The sequence below is a fragment of the Mercenaria mercenaria genome, chromosome 4 (genome assembly GCF_021730395.1).
Source record: "Mercenaria mercenaria strain notata chromosome 4, MADL_Memer_1, whole genome shotgun sequence".
Lineage (NCBI taxonomy): Eukaryota > Metazoa > Mollusca > Bivalvia > Venerida > Veneridae > Mercenaria > Mercenaria mercenaria.
This window is the reverse complement of record NC_069364.1, coordinates 51,417,469-51,437,967: the sequence shown is the minus strand read 5'-3', so window position 1 is coordinate 51,437,967 and position 20,499 is coordinate 51,417,469. Positions and strand designations below refer to the sequence as shown.

The following is a 20,499-nucleotide window of genomic DNA, read 5'->3' as shown; positions in this document are numbered from 1 at the left end:
CAACTCGCCCCAATAAACTAGATGTAAAAAAAATGCAGAATAAGTTACGTTACAGATCTCGGACAATTTAGTGTTCCTTTTTTACGGTTGTAGTAGACATTTTTAAGCAAACCTCGTACTGAATCTTTTACATATTCTGGACCATGGGATCATTGAGTCAATTTAATGTTTACATGTATTTTTCTTGTTGGGGGTAGTCACACGGACACAATTTAGGTCACATATTTTATTCCAGACTTATATATGTTACCGAATTTATATATTTCATCAAATTGATATGCACCTGGGTAGAAACGCCGACCTGCATAAAACCGGTTGGGTGACTTTCTCTCATGCAGACTTCTAGACGCCAAGCGAGATTTCAAACCCATATCGGTTAGGGACAAGTGATTCGAAGTCTGTGACCTTAACCGTTCGGTCATGGACGCCCTGCTAATGTACAAATGTTAAGTCGGTCGTACGTGGCATTAGGGGTGTTGCATTACTAAGTTTCAAGTGCAAGTAAACATTCATGTTTCAAGATCAGTTAGGTAGCTTAACGTTTTTCCAAGGGAGTAGCATGCATCGGTGGTTGTATTTCTTTGGTAATACGCAATAAATCCATTAAAACAGACACTGAATTGTCGATCTAATGGCGAGGGACTCTACTTTAATTCAGTGTTCACTTTTCATTTGTCACAGAAATCTATAAAAACCCAATGGCTGATGTGAAGGATGTTTCATCGTTCTTCCATTGTTTGAATCAGCAGATGACTGGTACCAAGTTTGGTATAGGCCAGGCCGTAGCTGCTGCAGAAGCTTCAGGAGATAGTGTTGGTAAGTTGGAGTTATTTCTGGAGCTGCGAGCATGGCAAACAAAGTATGAAACACAACTTCGATGAAACATTAAACTAAAAACTCTGTTGCACTCTCAGATCAAGAAACGTTTCAAATATTTTATCATGGGTAAATGTTTTAAGACGTTTCCATACGTGTACGTATAAAGGAGCAAATCACTTCCCCAATTCAAAGATGACATGGATATTCAGTTCCGTAACAGCTTACTTCAATTTTTGTAATAAAATCTAAAATCACCTCAGATGTACTATTCGAAACACGTGTGCGTACATTTTCAAATCCAAATGAAAATAAAAAAAAACACCCTTTCGTTGATAATAGCAACATTCTAAACCAATACAGCGACAGTTTTGCCATTTCTAGTGCAGAGCTTATCTAATTTCAGCAACAGAAGCTATGGTAAAAATGAAAATCATAAAGAAGGCTTTGAATAGGTGTATACTGTCTATACAATCACTGCCAGGGGAACAACAGTTGGAATGGCATGGCATATTCCGGGAATGCCAAGCTGCACTGCAAGCTTTAGACAAAATACCAGCTGGTAGGTTTTCAACTCAGTATAATTATGTTATGTCTTATTATGAATGAGTCAATGTATTATATACAGTTATAAAAGCGTTGTTAAAATGGTTCTGGAACGTCAGTTATGTCCAAAAGCATTTAAGCGAGATAGTGTCATTGTTTAATTTTGTATGATTGAGTATACATTATTGTAACCCCGTTTTTGAAATGATGTTTTCTGTAATGTAGGTAATGCGTTTCTCCGAGTACAGAACAGATATGTTGTCTGATAATCTACACATTTTACTTGATCAGACATTAATCTTATGCTACTAAACTTGAAAATAAATTTTGAAATGGACAGCCTTTGAAATAGAGAATAACAGGTGTCTTTAGAGAAATGGTTTCTCAGACGAGGCTAGATACCACAGAATACCACACGTTTCTGTTGCCCGTTTTCTTTCTATAATATTTCTGAAAAACATGCCGCTCAAATTTTGGCACACCTGAATCAAAGGTTCTGGATTGAGCTATGGATATAGTTGGATGGTTAGAGAGTATATATGGATGGTTAGAGGTCCATCGTCCACAGTTTTTCTTAAACATCTTCTTCCCTGATACTACTAGTCATAATCACACTAAATTCTGTAGCATCTTTGCATGGACGCTTTCAAAGTTTTTGAAAGGTTGCATTTAACTAAGGGGGATTTAGGGGGCCGCTGGCTGTATCTTTACTAAATTAAGTCTACATTCTTAAATGGACCCTACTCTACTTTGTCGAAGTTTTTCCACTTCACTGCACGTAGAGGCAGTGAGAGTGGGTAGAATGAGAGTTAAAAAAGAAAATAATTCTTCCCATGGACTGCTTCATGGGTCTACCAAGCTCTGATGGTTTCGCAAGATGGATCTTCAGTAAAAATGTGGTATACATGGTTTGACCTTTTTTCAAAACTTTTCAAAGGATTTGCTTAACCAAAGTTAAGGGTTACTAGAGCTAAAAGTAGAAATAACCTGTTAGATTAGCGTGGCTCCCTGGCTGCATTGTTTTTAGCTTACCTGAGCCAAAGGCTCAGAGAGAGCTATTGTGATCGCTCACCGTCCGGCGTGCGTCAGTCCGTCCGTCCGTCCACACTTTTCTTTAAACAATATCTCCCCCTAAACCACCAGTTCAATTTTGATGAAACTTCACAGGAATAATCTTTGGATGGCTCACTTTCAATAGTGTTAAAAAAAATTGAATTCCACACAGAACTCTGGTTGCCATGGCAACGGAAAGGAAAATCTTTAAAAATCTTCTTGTCTAAAACCACAGGACAGAGCTTTGATATTTTGTATGTAGCATCATATAGTGGTTGTCTACCAAGATTGTTCAAATTATCCCCCTAGGGTCAAATATAGCCCCGCCCCGGGGGTCACATGGTTAATATAGACTTATGTAAGAAAAAACTTTAAAAATCTTCTTGTCTGAAACCACAGGACCTAGGCCTTTGATATTTGGTATGTAGCATTGCCTTATGGTTCCGTACTAAGATTGTTAAAATTATGCCCCTAGGGGTATCAGGTTTTACATGGACTTATATAGAATTTTTTTATCTGAAACTTCAAGGCCTAGGCTTTTGATATTTGGTATGTAGCATTGCCTAGTGGTCCTTAACCAGGACTATTCAAATTATGCCCCTGGGGTGAAAAGAGGCACTGCCCCGGGGGTCCCAAGTTTTACGTAGACCTATATAGGACAGAAATTTAAAAATATTCTTGTCTGAAAGTCCAAGGCTTAAGCCTTTGATATTTGGTATGTAGCATTGTCTAGTGGTTCTCTAACAAGATTGTTCAAATTATGCTCCTGGGGTGGAAAGAGGCCCCGTCCGTGGGGTCACTTGTATATGAGTTATATAGGAAAAAATACTTCAAAAATTATCTGATCATATTTCCTATACTGTTTAATTATACCCCCACTAAACATGTTTGAGGAAGGAGGTGGGGGCTTTATAGGAGGCAGTTTTGTCGCGTCGCGTCTCGTCGCGTCGCGTCCCGTCGCGAAATCTATTATCTCAGTTATAACTAAATAGATTTATTTATACTTAAAATAGATGTTCCACCTTATAACCCACATCATGTGACACAAGGTGCATAACTCTGAAACCAATTTTTAAGAATTATGCCCCCTTTTCCTAGAATTTAAGGTTGATTTTAAAGCATTTTCACTATATCTCAGTTATTACAAAATGGATTTGATTCAAACATAAAATAGATGATCCACCTTATCACACGCATCTTATGACACAAGGTGTATAACTCTGACACCAACTTTTCATGAATTATGCCCCATTTTACTTAGAATTTAAGGATAATTTTGTTGCATTTTCACTATATCTCAGTTATAATTACTAAATGGAATTGAGTCCAACTTAAAATAGATATTCCACCTCATCACCCGCATCATGTGACACAAGGTGCATAACTCTGACACTAATTTTTTATGAATTATGCCCCCTTTGACTTAGAATTTACGGTTAATTTAGATGCATTTTCACTATATAACATTTTGATTGGTATGAGCCAAAGGGAAGTAACCTTTTTCAAACTTTTGTACTGAGTTACTTCCCCTTAAATTCCAAGAATTAGTCTATTTTCAGATTTTCAATATTTTAGGTATTGTTCTAACTTTTTTATTATTAGGCTTATGTAAAAAGTAAAGACATTTTTCTGTGGTTACATGTGTCGATAAGACAATTTTTTGTATATTCATTTTCAGTGTATCTCTAATATTAGAGATTTTTATATTTACTTCATCCCTCATCCTGGGCAGGGGTCTTTTCACCCCAAGACACCCCAAAACACCCAAAGACACCCCAAGACACCTAAATAATAGTAAGTATCCTATTGTTTAGTATCAAAATGTCAAAATAATAACATATTTTAATGTTTTAGGTGATAGTTTTCTTTTTTTCTGAATCATAAAAAGGGTAACTTTAGAAAAAAAATAATTCAAGGGGAATAATCCAAAAAGCTTAACTATGATAAAGTCTTAAGGAGATCCAGTTATTTCCCTTTTCATACAATACAATACAATACAATAAGTTTTATTTTGAGTCGGCAAGAAGGCAACATTACAAAACATAAGCTCTGAAGAGCTTTTGAACCGACTATACAACAAATTAAAACAAGTTTAACAAAATTAAAAGAGCTACAAAAGAGAAATTAATTAAGCACACTAATTTAAATAGAACTGGATGAGCATGTGTAATAATACAAGTGTTAAAATCTGTGTTGAAGCTGCTGATCTAGACACTGCTGTCTAAAAACTGCCATAAGAAAGGAAAATAAGATCTGCAATACAAAAAACAACACAAAAGTGTATGCTTAAGAAATGGTGATAAAAAACTGTATCCCCTCAAATCAGATTTGGAAAGAACTGATCAGCAACTTCCTCACATTAGCAAATGACTAACAACATGAAAGAGAGCATGTCACATATACAGACAGTGTACAATACAATAATAAGCACAGAAGTTTACAAGCAAGCAGATAGCACATACTAAGCAATCAGCCAACCAAGGTAAACAGAGGCGATAAACTACAAAAAAAGCATGGCAAAGTCAAGACATAATAATAGGCAAAAACAAAAGGAAAAGCAAAATAAACATCAAAATAGGCTAATCAAAGCAACTCAGGAAGCAAATTAGGAAAAAACTGGTCTGCGGGACCCACCAGCAGAAAGCCCCAGGCATTATTTACATGCAACACATTTACAACTGTTGCCGTCCCAGAAACCAAGTTGGTTTTTGAACCGATTAAAATATGTTAGCTGCCTGAAGCTTTCTGGTAGAGAGTTCCACAGAACTGGTGCTGCATAACGGAACGAATTCTTACCATATGTTGCTGTCTTAACTTGAGGGACCTGTAGAATATTGGAATACCTGAAGTTATACTTTGAATCTTTTTTCACTACTAAATCTGACAGAACTGTAGGGGCCATATCATTTAAAATTTTAAAAGTTTCAATAGCTATTGTTCTAGTCCTTCTTAAGTGTAATGATGGTAACTTGGCCTTAAGTAGTAGGTTTTCATACAAACTATCATAATCATCGTAAACAAATCTGAGAGCACGTTCTTGGATCTTTTCAATTTTTTTAGTATTACTGACTGAACAGAAATGCCAAGACAACGGACAAAAATTAAAGTTTGAAAGCACAAAGGTATGGAAAATTGTTAATCTGTTTAGCTTATTTACATTTTTTCCAATACGTTTTAAGATATTTATTTGTTGAGCAGCCTTTTTACAAATATTATTTATATGAGAGTCAAAGTTTAAACTAAAGTCAATGTCAACACCGAGTAATTTCACAATATTTCATTCAGAAGTTATTTGTGTTTTTAAAATATGTTTGTAAATTTGAGTAAAAAATAAAAATGTTTTACTGTAAGGGTGTCCGGGATCTGCAGAATGACTATATCTAAGGGAAATAAATAAATATGTAATTAACATAGTAATGTTGGCTTTACCTCCCTTTCACATTAATAACAAGTTCATTTCAGCTGATGTTCTTAGATGTATTTCCTTGAAAAAATCTACTCTAAGGTTATCTTAACTGTTACAGTCTGTATTAGCATGTCTTTAAGATATATATTTTTAATAAATGATACAAATAAATTAATATTCTAAGTGTCTTGGGGTGTTTTGGGGTGTCTTTGGGTGTCTTGGGGTGAAAAGACCTTCCGCATATACTAGTATTACTTATATGTGCCGCTGAAGCCCAAGATGAAGTACTTCAAAGACGGGTAAAATTTTTCTTTAAGTAATAAGTTTTTTACGTTTTATATTATTCTAAGTACTTTTTGGTTGCCATTCTGTGACAAGACGGTATGGTGGGGGTATATGTCCCTCCTGTGACAGTTCTAGTTATAATTACCTGATGTCCCCAAGTTATTTGGGGTGACTTGACTGTGACCTTGACCTACAGCCTTGAAATTTGGATGACATATACAGTTTTGCTGATCTTAACAGCATAGAAATTTGGACCATGTGGATAACTTTCGATAAAAAATCTTCAATACTCATCTTTATTGTTCTTAGCCCTGACCTTCTGACCTACTTTCTTGTTTTTGAAGCTACAGCAAAACGATTTGGACCACATGTATAATGTTTGATTCAGATTTCAATACTCATCTTTATTGTCTTAATCATGCCCTACTGACCTACTTTCGTTTTTGAACTTACAGTATAGAAATTTGGACCACCAGTATAATTTTTATACAGATTTCAATACTCATCTTGAATAGTCCTAATCGTGACCTTTTGACCTTCTTTCTTGTTTTTGAAGATACAGCATGGAAATTTGGACCACATGTAGACCTTTTGGTACAGATTTCAATACTGATCTTAAATATTATTAACCCTGACCTACTGACCTACTTTTTGTTCTTTAAGCTACAGCAAAGAGGTTTAGACAACATAAATAATAATTTAACAGATTTCAGTACTTATCTTGAAGAATCTTTGCCATGACCTTCTCACCTTGTTCTTTTGTTTTTTAAGCTTTAGCAAAGAAATTTGTCCAAGCAAGCAATTAAACTCAGGTGAGCTATATAGGGTCATCATGGCCCTCTTTTTCTTTATAAATACTGCAAACATTTTATAAGTTAATTTTAAGCCTCTAAATTAGTACATTTTATCTGCCTAGCTAGTTATGTTTGCACGACAATTCAATATTTAAGTTGTTGAATCTTAGAAACATGTCGTAAATATCTAATAACATCGTACAAAGAAAAGATATTTATACACTTAGTCGGACACTTTTCGATTCGTTAATAGCGGATGCAAACGAGATAAGAACATATTACGCATTTGATTAATCAATTCATTTGGAAACGTGATTTCGAGAGCTTAGTTCCTATGCTGCTGCCGAGGAGTTAACATCTTGGAACATATGTATTCGAACAATGTTACAAGTACTTTTTGTTCTTGTCCTTCTGCCACAGTCTGAGCTTTTTACTCTATATATCAAGATTTGTTTAAAGACCACGACAGATAAACTCTCGATATCTCATTGTAGTTTGGTAGTTCCTAAGGTGGAGTTTTCATTTCAAAATTGTGTTATACTTAGAAACTAAACAACAGATTCAAATTCATCTAGAGGTTAACAGAGCTGGTTGTCGGTTAAATTGTGATTCCAGGGAACGCTGGAAGTAACATTAGCAAATCTTTAAACGACTTCTTCTAACTACCTGCTTGTTTTAGGTTCAACTGAACTTCACCAGAAGCATCTTTATATGGACTTTTCTCAGATTTGTTTAAAACAGCCCACTTTATTGCACTAAGAAATCAAAACTGCTACAAGTAGAAAAATAAAATCAATTATCAAAACGACTTCTTTGCATAAGCCGATAGGTCAATATTCACAAAACGTCAGCAAAAACACATTTGCATTGACTTTTCTAAAATGTTTTTAGAAGGCCCCTCTTGACTGCAACAATTAACATTGATGGACCTTAACCAAACATGGTTCAAAACGTCCATAAATAGACCTTACATTTGTGCCAGATGCTTGTTACTTTCTTACAAGAAATTTCGAGAAACTAACTTGAAATGACAACTTACTTACTTGAAATTTCGAGATATTTAATAAATGTTCGGACATAAGTCGAAATTTCAAGATACGTTACTCAAAACGTCGATTTACTGACACGAAATTTCGACTTACTTATCTCGAAATTTCAACTTATATGTTCGAACACTGTCTGTTCGCCTTTAATGACCTCCCCTGACTTCTAATGCTAATCTAGGTTCCTGATCTTGGTCTCGCACAATATCTAGGACCTACAACTACACGCTAATTTAAGATATGGCTAAACTGTCTTGCCAAAGAGGCCCAAGTCAGGTCGAAAACATTGTTAAAACAGTGATAGTTTTTAAGTGCTAACACTACCCAGTCATCCTCTATGACCTCTGATCTGATCTTGGTCAGGATCTATACGTTTACGTCAATATGTGAAAGTTAGTAAGCCGAAATTTCGAGTAACGTTAGTCAAAATATCGAGATGGTAAGTCGCAATTTGATGTTACATATCTCGAAAGTTTGCAAATAATATGCACCTAGCACTAATTTTCTGCCGTACCATTGTCGAGTTTGTGCAAATTGCACTTGACTGCAGTAAGGGTTATAAGAGCCACATATAGAGAAAAATCTTTAAATGACACTTTCTCATAAACCGCTAGATAGTTGTTCACTGAACGTGGTCAGAGGTCTGACCAAAAGGTTTAGGTCAGGTGAGCGGATAAGGGTTTATTATGCGCCACAAAGAACCATGGTCTTGCATTTTCTTTAACAGGCATTGACACTGCAAAGAATATGGTAATGAAATTTATGAAAGAAAATGTTGAAAAAGCTGGCCTAGATTTTGATAAGGAAATACTTCAAGATCCAAAATCTCTAGAGTTTGCCATCAGAAGTCTTTCTTGCAAGGATAAAACCTCATCACAAGGTAACATAGATTTTTATATTCTGTTTTACTAATGGAGCCAGTGATGTTAGACTTAAAATGAGAAGAATAGAAAGTATTGAGCAGAAATACCCATAATGGTCGCAAATCAAGTGATTACAATCTAATTATTCATTAGTTTCACTTTAAAATCATTAAATCTTCAGATACAGGTATAAAACCACTGGTACCATACCAGAAAGAAAATGCCGCTTTACAACTGTACATGTTATTCACTATCCCTAGGTGAACCATGATCATGAATGGGAAAATGTACTAACTCACTTTAATCGCGCAGCTCGATAAATGGGCACTATGCATATTGAACAAGTCCATCATGTAACTTTAATTCTTTTGTCAGCTTTACAGAAAAAAAATATGGATGAACTTCCCTAGTGAACTTCCGATCGACACGGCCGTGTGCACATGTCAGGCAAATTTTAACAAACATGAATAGAATGTGAAATAAAATGAAAGTCGTCTATGAAATGATTTTAAATTTGAAATCATACAGTGGAACACGACAGCATAAAAGATACTTTTTTTAATATCTCTGCCATATGAAATATTGAGTCAATGTAACTGGTGCACTATGGAAAATAAATTACCACTTGTTCAGTATGCAAAAGTACCCATTTACTGATCTATGCTTTGTAGGTGAGAAATGCGTGATTGAGATTGGTTAGTGCATATTCCAATTCATTACCAAGGCTCTTATAGTATACATAGGGGTAGGGTATAACTTGTATAGTGTTTTTCTTTCTTTCTGGTCTGGTGCCAGTGTATAAAACAAAACAGAAGACACACGCATATTTTACACAGATGTGTTCCAATAGTTATGTACTTATGTTTTACAGTTTGAAACATGTTACAATGTGACGAATATATAAACAAGCGCGACAAATCCATTGTTCGCCCACCTTTGAAGTTAATCTAATAAATAGGAAATGAAAGTATAATTCAATAATTGTTTTACGTAGTTGCATAATAACTGTAAATCTCAAATGTCCTCGAGTTTTAAAACAAATAATGTAAAACAGTACTTTTTAAATTGTCATCAGTACAGTAATGTTTATTTCCAAAGGATCTTTTTACAGATTTTATTATTTTCAGTGCAAGGTAAGAACGACGAAGATAATGAGATAATGGACTCAGATGAACAACAACACCAGGCTAGAAAGGTAACACAAAGCTTTCTTGCTTTTGACATTTTAATATCATATAGTATCTGGTCTAATATAATGTAGATCAAGAAATATAACTTTTTTTCTGCCACAATCATATGTCGCTAAACAATTTAATGTTCCACAGAACGCTAAAACAATTTCTTCTTGTGTAGCTAAGTTTCATTCGGTAATTGCATTGTAGTGTGATAAAAATCGTATGTATACGTGTTTTTACTTTGTCAAAGACTAATAATATCTATTGTACTACATATCCGAACTACTTTTGAATTCTCATTTAAAAGGAAGAAAAGTGCATGTGGCATTTAAATGATCTTTTAGAAACGTATTTCATCTTTGTAGAATATCTTATGAACAATGATTTATCTTGACGTCTAGCTATTTCAACTCTCTCTCTCTCTCCCTCTCTCTCTCTCTCTCTCTCTCTCTCTCTGGTGATATTTATCAAACTTTTAAAAGCTATTAACGTGTGAACTTAAGAATATTACGCAACGTGTGAAACAAAAGCATTCTAAAATTTCTTTTTTATGAACATGAGTTTTTAAATCAAGCTGCATTTACAAAGTTGTTCTAACAAATGACAGACTTATGTAGTAGTAGTTATTTTGTAATATAATTTTACAGAAGGTTGAAGCTACTCGATATGGCACGGAACATTCTTCAGTGATGAAAGTCCATGAAGAAGTTGAAATTCATAAAGATGTGGAAAATAGTCCATATACTGACGCAGGAAAAGCCAACAAACTACTCACTCGGTACTCCGTTTCAGAGGGTGATCGCAGTGATTTCGATAGTGTGAGTCTACAATTCGCAAATATTGAGCGCAGACAAACAGAAGGATCAGTGGTAAGTGATGCTAATAGGACATCACAAACCGGTAGTGAACAGACTACAAACAGGCTTCACTCTAGCAGTCCACCTCCATATACAAGTCGAGGATGTTCAGAAGCAGAACCAGTACTCTATCAAATCAAGAATAGTGGAGAAAGGAATGTTTTCCGACCGATTAACATACAGTCTACATTAAACTCTGTTGGAGAGCCTCCACCCAGCTATACTTCAATGGCTCCGAATCATCACTTGCCAAACAATGTTACTGAACCCAGTAGACAATACATTAATAACACCTCGCCACACTTTATCTCTGATTTGGCTGCCATGAATAATATTCGAGCTTGTTCATTGCCATCGGTCAACAGCTTATTGTATAGTTCCAAGATTCCACAAGAAAGTACACTAGTAGGTAATCGGGTGGTATACAGTCGACAGAGGAATTATCATAATCAAAGTTTACATAGAGCTCGATCAGATCCAACTTGTTATCATTCCGAGAACAATGTATCTAAGCAGCCAGTGGCTAAACCGAGGAGAGAAATAGACACATCAGTGGGTGACTCTTTGACAGGCCCGCCGGCAATGAATTATATTCCGCTAAGCCCGGGAATTGTAAAGCAACAGTCGGATAAGGCTGATGCCATTCGTAGTCCTCACGAACGTGTACATACAGACACGAGAATGCAAGCCTCAAATCTGCAGATAGCTGAACAGAAGGAACCAATATCTGACATGCCTGTAGAAATATTTGATCGATCAGGGTTTTCTACGCAGGGACCACAGGACATTTCGTACAATAAATCTACATTTCAGCCAGGTCTCACATACTTAGTCAGTCAAAACAGATTATCTGTATAACCAAGTTGCGCAGACTGGAGAGATGCCAAAACATCAAGGCCAATCATTTGGAAGTAGTTTATCAATTAACCACAGAGTATATGAATCAAACCCAAAAAGACGATCTCCTATGGCTGTAATCCGCCCTATGCCTAAACGCCGATCTCCTCCCAATGTCGACAAACAGTTGCCGAACGAACGAAGCATCTCAAACGTGGGGCCGTCTGAACCATCCGATATGATTTAGATAATTTAAAAAATAAAGATATGTCTGTGAAAGGAAAATTTCTAGCTTAAGGAAGACAATGCTAATTATAAACTTTATATTTGTGTAGCTCGAAATATTTCAAGAGAAAACGTTATTTTTTTCAAAACTATGTTTGAATAACACTCATAAGTCTTATTAATATCTTGCCAAAGGTTAAAATGAAGCAAACAGTACTCCGATATTCACAATATCGAAACATTTTAAATAGATGTACATGGATATTTGTGTAAAAGTTTGGCAGCTACTACTAAATTTATTCAGTATCGTAATTTTGTGTTGTATATATATATATATATTTGTCTGTAAATGCGTGTTTTAATTAATTTGAATTTGACGTAGAGGTTATACGCTGTAGTCCTAGTAAATTATTTACGAGACGTATTACCAATTCGGAGTGTTAAAATATATCGAATTAAGTTCTGATATATTGCATTTCGATATTTATACCTTGAATATGTATGGTATTAAATATAGCAGGTCAACGTGAAGCAACGTAACACTGTTTTAATGATATTAAAACTTCGGAGATAATACGCGGTGTGAAAGAATTTAGGAATGCGCAAACTATTCTGTGTGGCTAATTATCGATTAAGACTGTGTCTATTACGTATTACGCCATACTGATACATGTATATGGCGCAAAATGATATACGGACTTGACGTCAGTACCACCGTGTTTTAATAACATTGTACATGACAATTTACCATTTTCACCCATTTACCTTTAATGATAGCTTGCCATGAGTTATTTATAAAAAAGTGATACCTTAAGTATGACATGTTTTTTTACTGTTATATGTATTTATTTTTAAAGTTAGTCTGTTAGTTCGTTTCATACCCCAATACGAATGCCGTGAATGAATGGAACTTAGATCTACTGTATATACAGCTTTGCTAAACTTCCTATACTTATTTTAATGTATTCAAAATATGTAATAATTGTTATTGGTATGAATGCGTTTTCATAATAACGTCATAAAGTATTGAATTTATTTTGCCTAAGAAAATCAGAAATATGTAATTAAACATTCAGTCAGTTGTAGAATTTTATGTTAAGTATTACTAAACATTTAGAGTACGTTTGCTTCAGTGTGTGTTCGAAATAACTTTAACCGAGATAAGACCAGATGCAATATTTTGATGAGTGGCGAAGCCATCATGAGTGAAAGATATTTCATATTTACATGTAAAGTAAACAGTTCTTTTTATTTCAAGTTTTAAATGGTTTTAAACTATTTTATATAGTTTATAGTTTTCATCCAGTCTTTTCCTTTTTCCTATTTTTTTCACATATGAATTGACTTTGACAAAGCGTTTTAGGCACGGACAAAGATTAGCATCAATCATACAGGTTTTAGTAGTTCAAATATTGTATGCAAATAATTGATTATGATTTATTTTCATGCGCTGATTCATGTGTCGTTATTTTGTTGTTTTCAGATATCGGTCAATATAAGTATTGGTAATATATATCACACCGACTTTAAATAAAATTTGTATTGTGTTGTACTGAATATTTAAAGGAAGAAAGAAAGAAATTTGATGTTTCAGCAGGAAAAGAAAAACATGGAAAGAAAAGATTATAACATTTTTGATTTTCCACAACGAATTTTTCAAACTTGTTGAGAAAATTGAATTAATGCTCGACAGAGCTCGACAATGCACACAAACCATGCCACTAGGTTGAAGGTCAATGTCACACCTTGAGGTCAATCGTCAAATAATTTCATGCCAGCTCCACTTTGAAGATTTTCATACAACTAGAATCAATTATTTACCATATTAAGACGACGTTCAAAGACAAATCCAATGTCACTATGTCCGATGCACTGGCGCCAGATCAGAAAGAAAATGCCTCTGTACATGTTATACCCTACCCCTAGGTATTCTATAAAAGCCATGGTCATGAACGGGAAAATATACTAACCCGTTTCAATCGTAAATTTCTCAATTTAAACGCGCAGTTCGGTGAATGGGTACCTAGTATATATAACAAGCGATAATTTATCTTCCATTGAGTACCGGTCACATTTCCTCAATACATCTTGTCTTAAAAAAAAACAACGCGTAGTTTATAGTTATTTCAACGTTACACAAAATACTTGCTTGACCTTCCCTGGTGAAGTTCCGTTCTAGATTACAAAATCATTCTGATTGGCTGTTGTGAAAATGTATGTCAATCGTCATTTTACTACACGTGTTCGCTAAAATGTGAAAATGCAGCATAAATGTGCAAAATGAATGAAATAAACAGAACAGATTCAGACCAATGTACCATTCCAAATTAAAGATCATATACAAGATGAGGTGGTTAAGGTCACACTTCTAACGTGTCAAGGGTAGGATAGCATAAACTGATGTGCTTGCTGATATTGGTCTGCACTGGTCGCAAAGGCAGAATAACTTGCCAGCAACAGGCTAAAGGTTAATGGAATGATGCTTTACTTGTAAGTGTCGAATGCTATAATAGTATAGATTAAAGAAGTACCGAAGCTTACTTTTAAAAATGATGAAATGCTAACAAACTTGATAAGTTAGAAGGCTAGTACGAGTATCAGCCTTAAATGTATCTGAACTTTGAAGCTTCATTTAATGTTGTATTGAAATTATGTTTGTCTAACTTGTTCATTGCATAACCAAATCAACAGTTTCTATCATTGATCAGAGATGATACTACATATACATTTGTATCAATCCACGGTAATTTCGGAAAACATCTGCTTTAATTGTAAATTTCTTTGAACTCTTCATCCTTCATGTCACGTCATGACGTTGTGAGTGATGTTATACTGACATTTTTCTTTTATTTTGTTCTTATCTGTAGTCTTCCACTGTTGAATAACAAATTTTATATGTTAATTTGTGACTACACCAAATGTAAAGAAATGGTGTCGTGTAATTGCTTGTATATGTAATGTACAGTGGCAATAAATTGAAAACGTAGTTCCTTAATTTGCCAGCGAGTTCCACCAAATGCATAGGATTACACAAGCTTAAAATCATAATTCGTTTTTGCAGTACTCTTTAATCGTGTAAATTTCTTCTTTTTTTATTTTTTTGTTTTATGTAAATTTCTTTATGTACTAACACAATGGATTTTCTTGTTAAGGTAAGCTTAAATATATTTTGGCAAAAATTCTCAAATAAAAGACATTGACATTTTTTCTTGCCATTTTTGTCACACCGGTGCTTTGTTTTAATGTTACTTTTTGTTATGTAGAAATACTTTATATTTTGAGATTTGCTCTTATGACATTTTACATAAAATTATACTGTACAGATTTTGTATACAGTTCTTTTTTCATCATCAAACATGTTTGTTGTACTTTTTTGTACAAAACGATAAAAGATGAAGTAAGATATGTTTGATTATGTGTATACATTTTGATATATAAGATATATAATGTATATGTATCTTTGCTAGGAATTGACAATAGTGTATGATGTGGAAAATAAACTAGGTTGACTTTATAAGTTTGAAGACAAACAGGGCATAATCAATAACATGACACAAATAAGATTTTGTCTAATATTTAAAGTCAGTAATGTATCTGTCAGTTCGTATGACATTATTATGTTAAGAAATTGAAAATATTTGAATGTATTTCTAACTGAATATAACTGTATATGGTGACATATGAATGTACTTTCTTCACATATTTTGACTTTATTGTCAAGTATGTATATGTAATCTTTGGTTTAAGATAACGCAGTTCATGCATATGTTTACATGCTTACATGTGTCTTCTTGCCGCGTATATTGTTAAAGTATACGTTTTATTTCTGTTAGGTAGTTCTGCACGTTTAAAAAAAAAAAACAACGAAAAGTGTAATATGCCCGGATAACATAGAATAAACCCTGGACTCGTCGTTCCTGGACTCGTGAAATAAAAATCAAATTAAGAATTAATGGCATCCCGTGGATAAACGTTAAAACAGCTAGAAATCTAAACATTTTATTTCACCATATTATAAACGATATATTTATTATGTCTGCCCCACCCCCATATTGTTTTTGCCCTGTCCGTCTGTCACACTTCATTTCCGATCAATAACTGGAGAACCATTTGACCTAAAACCTTCAAACTTCATAGAATGGTAGGTCTTATGAAGTAGACGACCTCTATTGTTTTAGGGTCACTTAATCAAAAGTCAAGGTCACAGGGGCCTGAACATGGAAAATCATTTCCGATGAATAAGTTAAGAACCACTTGACCCAGAATGTTGAAACTTCATAGGATGATTGGGCACGCCAAGCAGATGACCCCTTTCATTTTGGGGTCGCTCCGTTAAAGATCAAGGTCACATGTGCCTGAACATGGAAAATCATTTCTGATCAATATCTTGAGAACAAGAACATTAAAACTTCATAGGATGATTGTATTTTCGATCAATAACTAGAGAACCATTTGACCTAGAACCTTAAAACTTCATTGGGTGATAGGGCTTACAAAGTAGATTACCCTTATCATTTTTTGGGTTACTTGATCACAGGGGCCTGAACATGGAAAACATTTTCTGATCAATAACTTGAGAACCATTTGACATAGAACCTTAAAACTTCATAGGATGATTGGACTTACAGAAATCTCTATTGATTTTCGGGTCACTTGAGCAAAGATCAAGGTCACATATGCCTGAACATGGAAAACTCTTTCCGATCGCTTGAGAACCACTTTGCCCTGAATGTTGAAACTTCATAGGATGACTGAACTGCAGAGTAGATGACCCCTATTGATTTTGGGGCCACGCTATCAAAGGTCAACGTCACAGGGGCCAGAACATGGAAAACCGTTTCCAATCCATAATTTGAGAACCACTAGGCCCAGAATGTTGAAACTTCTTGGGATGACTGGACATGCCGAGTAGATGATCCCTATTGAAGCAAACCATCAGTGTCTCTTGGAATTTTGCTCCTGTCCCCTATTGGCTTCTCACCTATTGTTACTATGCATTGGGGGAGACATGTGCTTTTCTACAAAAGCATCTTCTACTTTACGACTGTGAGAAGTTTCATTAACATCTACGAAACAGAAAAAAAATTCTCTACACCAAATGCCATCGGAACTGTGATATTCCTGCAGATTATGAAAATTTGAGGTTTACACTTATCAGATCAGTAAAGCAAAAAGAATCAAATATATTTTTTTTATTTATTACGTTAGTATATGAAGAAGTTTTGAAAATCAGGGTTTCATCAAATTCTTCATTGTAGAAAAAACGTTCCGAACGTGCAGAACTACCTTAACCCTGCAAACAAGGGTTCAAATCGCGTTCTTATAGTCATCTTGCAATTCAGTACAGGATAAGCTTAAAACAGGGGAAGTATTTCGAAATAAATAACTTTTAGTTTGACTTACAATGTGTTTGAGAATACTTTGTGATAATGCATTTCAGGGTTATATTAAGCAACGATTTATGTTGTTTACGTAAGATCTCAAGCATACAAATAAACTGAGACATATTGATTGCAAGTACTTGTAAGTTGATTAGATAAACCGTAGTGTTAAGTGTATATGGGACCGAGACAAGTTGTACATATTTCACACAGTGACACAAAATGACAACCACGTGTAATTTTTACATTTTTGATATTACTGTTCTATCTGACTTTCATGATTCACCATTATTATATATCAAGAATATTTATTATTACTCATAGACCATAGTGATGTTTAATAAGCATGTGCTGGTGTAAATGGGAAATGGGGCCAAGACAAGACACTCGTACTCTACAGAGAAAGCCCGAATTACAAATATTAGATAAATGTTTAAAATAAATATTTAGATTGTTTCTCAGAATCACTCAATAAGTACACTAATAAAAACTTTTAACAAAAAAAGCTTCTTCATGTAGTACCCAAGTACAACAGGCAGTCAAACGTGAATGGTCTTCATTTAGAACCCAAGTAAACAAACATGAATGCTCATCATCTAGAACCAAAGTAAATCAGGCGAACAAATGTGAATGTTCTTTATGTAGTTAAAATGACTTATGACCCTCAGTAAAACACTTGAACAAACGTGAAGTTTAAATTTTGAATTCCAGAAAAAGATGACATTTTTGAATAGCACGACACCTTTAAAAAAGAACTAATGCATATGTCCATTTTGATGCATTTTTGATGATGTCCCAGTTCTGAAGGTTTAATGCATTGTTTTCAGCCAATTTATAAATGGTATTTTTAAAGGAGGGGTGGGGACAACATTTTGAGAATAATTCAAATATCTAGTGGAAAAACAATATGGTAAAACATGCATTTGACAGGTAAATTATTCATTAAATATTTACCAACAATTGTTAAAAGTTTATTTAAATCATGTCGATTTCAGTCTGACAAAAATTAGTAGGAAAAATAATTGAATCAATGAAACACTTACTTATTTATCAATTTTAGAGCTCGGCAAATATTGCAAATACATAAAAATGTGTTAAAGCTCTAGAACTATTACTGTATTAAAAACGTTGAACTATCCGCATGGGTGACGCTTTCTGAGGTACCTTTTCCGGGTTCTAAGACATATTTCCATAAAATAACAAATCTTTAATAAGCGTGTTTCATTTGATGTTCAATTTAAATATTAATGTATTCTTTTGTTTGGTTTGTGTGCCCCCGTGGCCGAGTGGTTAAGGTCACTTTCCCCTCGTCGATGTGGCTTCAAGCATCACTCGGGGCGTTGAATTCTTCCTATGAGGAAGTCATTATGAAGTAATGCACGGAGGGGCACGTGGCGTCTTCTTCCACATACAAAGCTGGAAAGTCGCCATATAACCTACAATTGTGTCGGTACGACTTTAAACCAAACAAAATAAATCAATAAATATTCTTTTATTGGTTTGGTGATAAACATCCTGATCTTGAACATCGAAAGTTGTATATACATATGATTCAGAATGTATATTGAGAAATTGAAAAATGTGTTATCTTTATTATTACTCGTTTCACTTATTAGTATATTTATTGAGTCCATGTGAAACGTTCTTTTTTAAATGTCCAATGTCTTATTTAAATAATGGTGGTTTTTAAGCCTATATGTTATCAGATTTTGCCAGCCTGATATTTGCTGCGGTATTTATTTTGCATATTTTTATGAAGGCAGTATAATTAAGTATACTAATTTATATACTTAATTAGTTAATATTTCCTTTTTTTATTGCCAGGCTTATATATTTTTCACGAAATGATAACTACGTGTTCGTCTATCTAAGAAAGCAAAGTTTACAACGTGTCTAAAGTATGGTGCTAGTAGAAGTGCAAGTGTCACGAGGACCAAAACCGCTGAATCTCAGTATTTTGTCTATGTGTTGTATTGTTTTCGTACCTTGTTTATATTGAATAAAACTGTCTTTTTGCTGTTTTTTTTGTATTATTTCTGTACAACCAGATTCTATATGAATTCCTATATCAATTTCATTTCATTCATCAGTCTAACATTTTCTAACACTTACCAGTTTGTTTATTAAATGCCTTAACAAGATTCGCATACCGGGCCTTAATTTTTAGAAAGAAAATCCCGAATATAATTACACGCATACGCACTTGGAAAATATATTCTTGATATATTCTTGAGCCGTAGTCTCATATGGTTTCACGATAACTGTGCGTTTATGAAGAAGCGTGACGGGAATGGTATTTTCTCCGGGTAGTTCAAAATGTTGGTACCTATAATTAAAGGGACAGTGAGTGAATATGCAGTGTCAGGGACAATCAGAATAGGGACTGGAACGGCAGTTGAGGTAAAAGATGGGAAGGAAACATCTAAAACAGGATACCCCAAATATGGTATCTGAGAACCATTTGAACCAGTAATGTCCAAACTAAAGTCTGAAAACTGACACAACTCTAGCTGTGGATAGAAGGATTTACTGAAGGTAGAAACCATAGACCAGGTGTTTATCAAACCTTTTGTCAAAGTACCATTGATAAGAATATCAGCCTCATTAGGTGTACCAACAAGCGGCAAAGATGAACTAGGGCTAACACTGTGATGACATTGACCTTCAATCTGCCCTACGATCAAGGGCGGTCGGAGTTTAAATCCAGCTGTCAATATTCTCTTCCTTTGGAGTATTTCTGCTCCAAGCTGGTATATTTAAATTCTTTTGAGAGTCGGGACGGCATTCCCTGTAGAGGGGGAGTATGTCACAAGGTCCAAAACCACTGAATCTCAGTATTTTGTTTATGTGTTGTATTATTTTCGTACGTTGTATATATATATATATACATATTGAATAAAATGTCATTATGTATTATTATTTTGTATTATTCCCGTCCAGGTACTACCTGATCCTATATGAATTCCAAAATCATTTTCATTTCATTCATAAATCTAACATTTTCTAACAGTTTATTTAAGGCCTTAACAAGATTTGCATGCTTGGCCTCAATTTTGTTTTAAAAACATTTCGCGCATACGCACTTGAAAAATATATTCTTGATGGCTTGCGCCTGAAGGATTTTCCTCACTGATATGTGTATTTATCAAGACTTTGTTTTAGTGCCTTTAAAGGTACTGTGAAATCATTAATTTTCGTGGGGGACTAATTTTCGTGGA

The 20,499-nt window shown here is 34.4% G+C and overlaps 1 protein-coding gene across 5 annotated transcripts in view; it reads left to right on the top strand.

The window, feature by feature from the left end:
• Positions 1–19,297, top strand: part of LOC123551681 (uncharacterized) — a 29,369-nt gene extending 10,072 nt beyond the window's left edge. For 4 of the 5 annotated variants that reach the window (XM_045340773.2, XM_053541140.1, XM_053541142.1 and 1 more), the window contains 5 exons: positions 682–816; positions 1,223–1,378; positions 8,671–8,823; positions 9,934–10,001; positions 10,629–19,297. In XM_045340773.2, coding sequence (XP_045196708.2) covers positions 682–816; positions 1,223–1,378; positions 8,671–8,823; positions 9,934–10,001; positions 10,629–11,696 — 1,580 coding nt within the window. In that variant the 3' untranslated portion in view covers positions 11,697–19,297. The remainder of the gene's footprint in view (positions 1–681; positions 817–1,222; positions 1,379–8,670; positions 8,824–9,933; positions 10,002–10,628) is intronic. The other variant, XM_053541141.1, reaches the window with a different exon arrangement.
• The last annotated feature ends 1,202 nt before the right edge of the window (positions 19,298–20,499 follow it).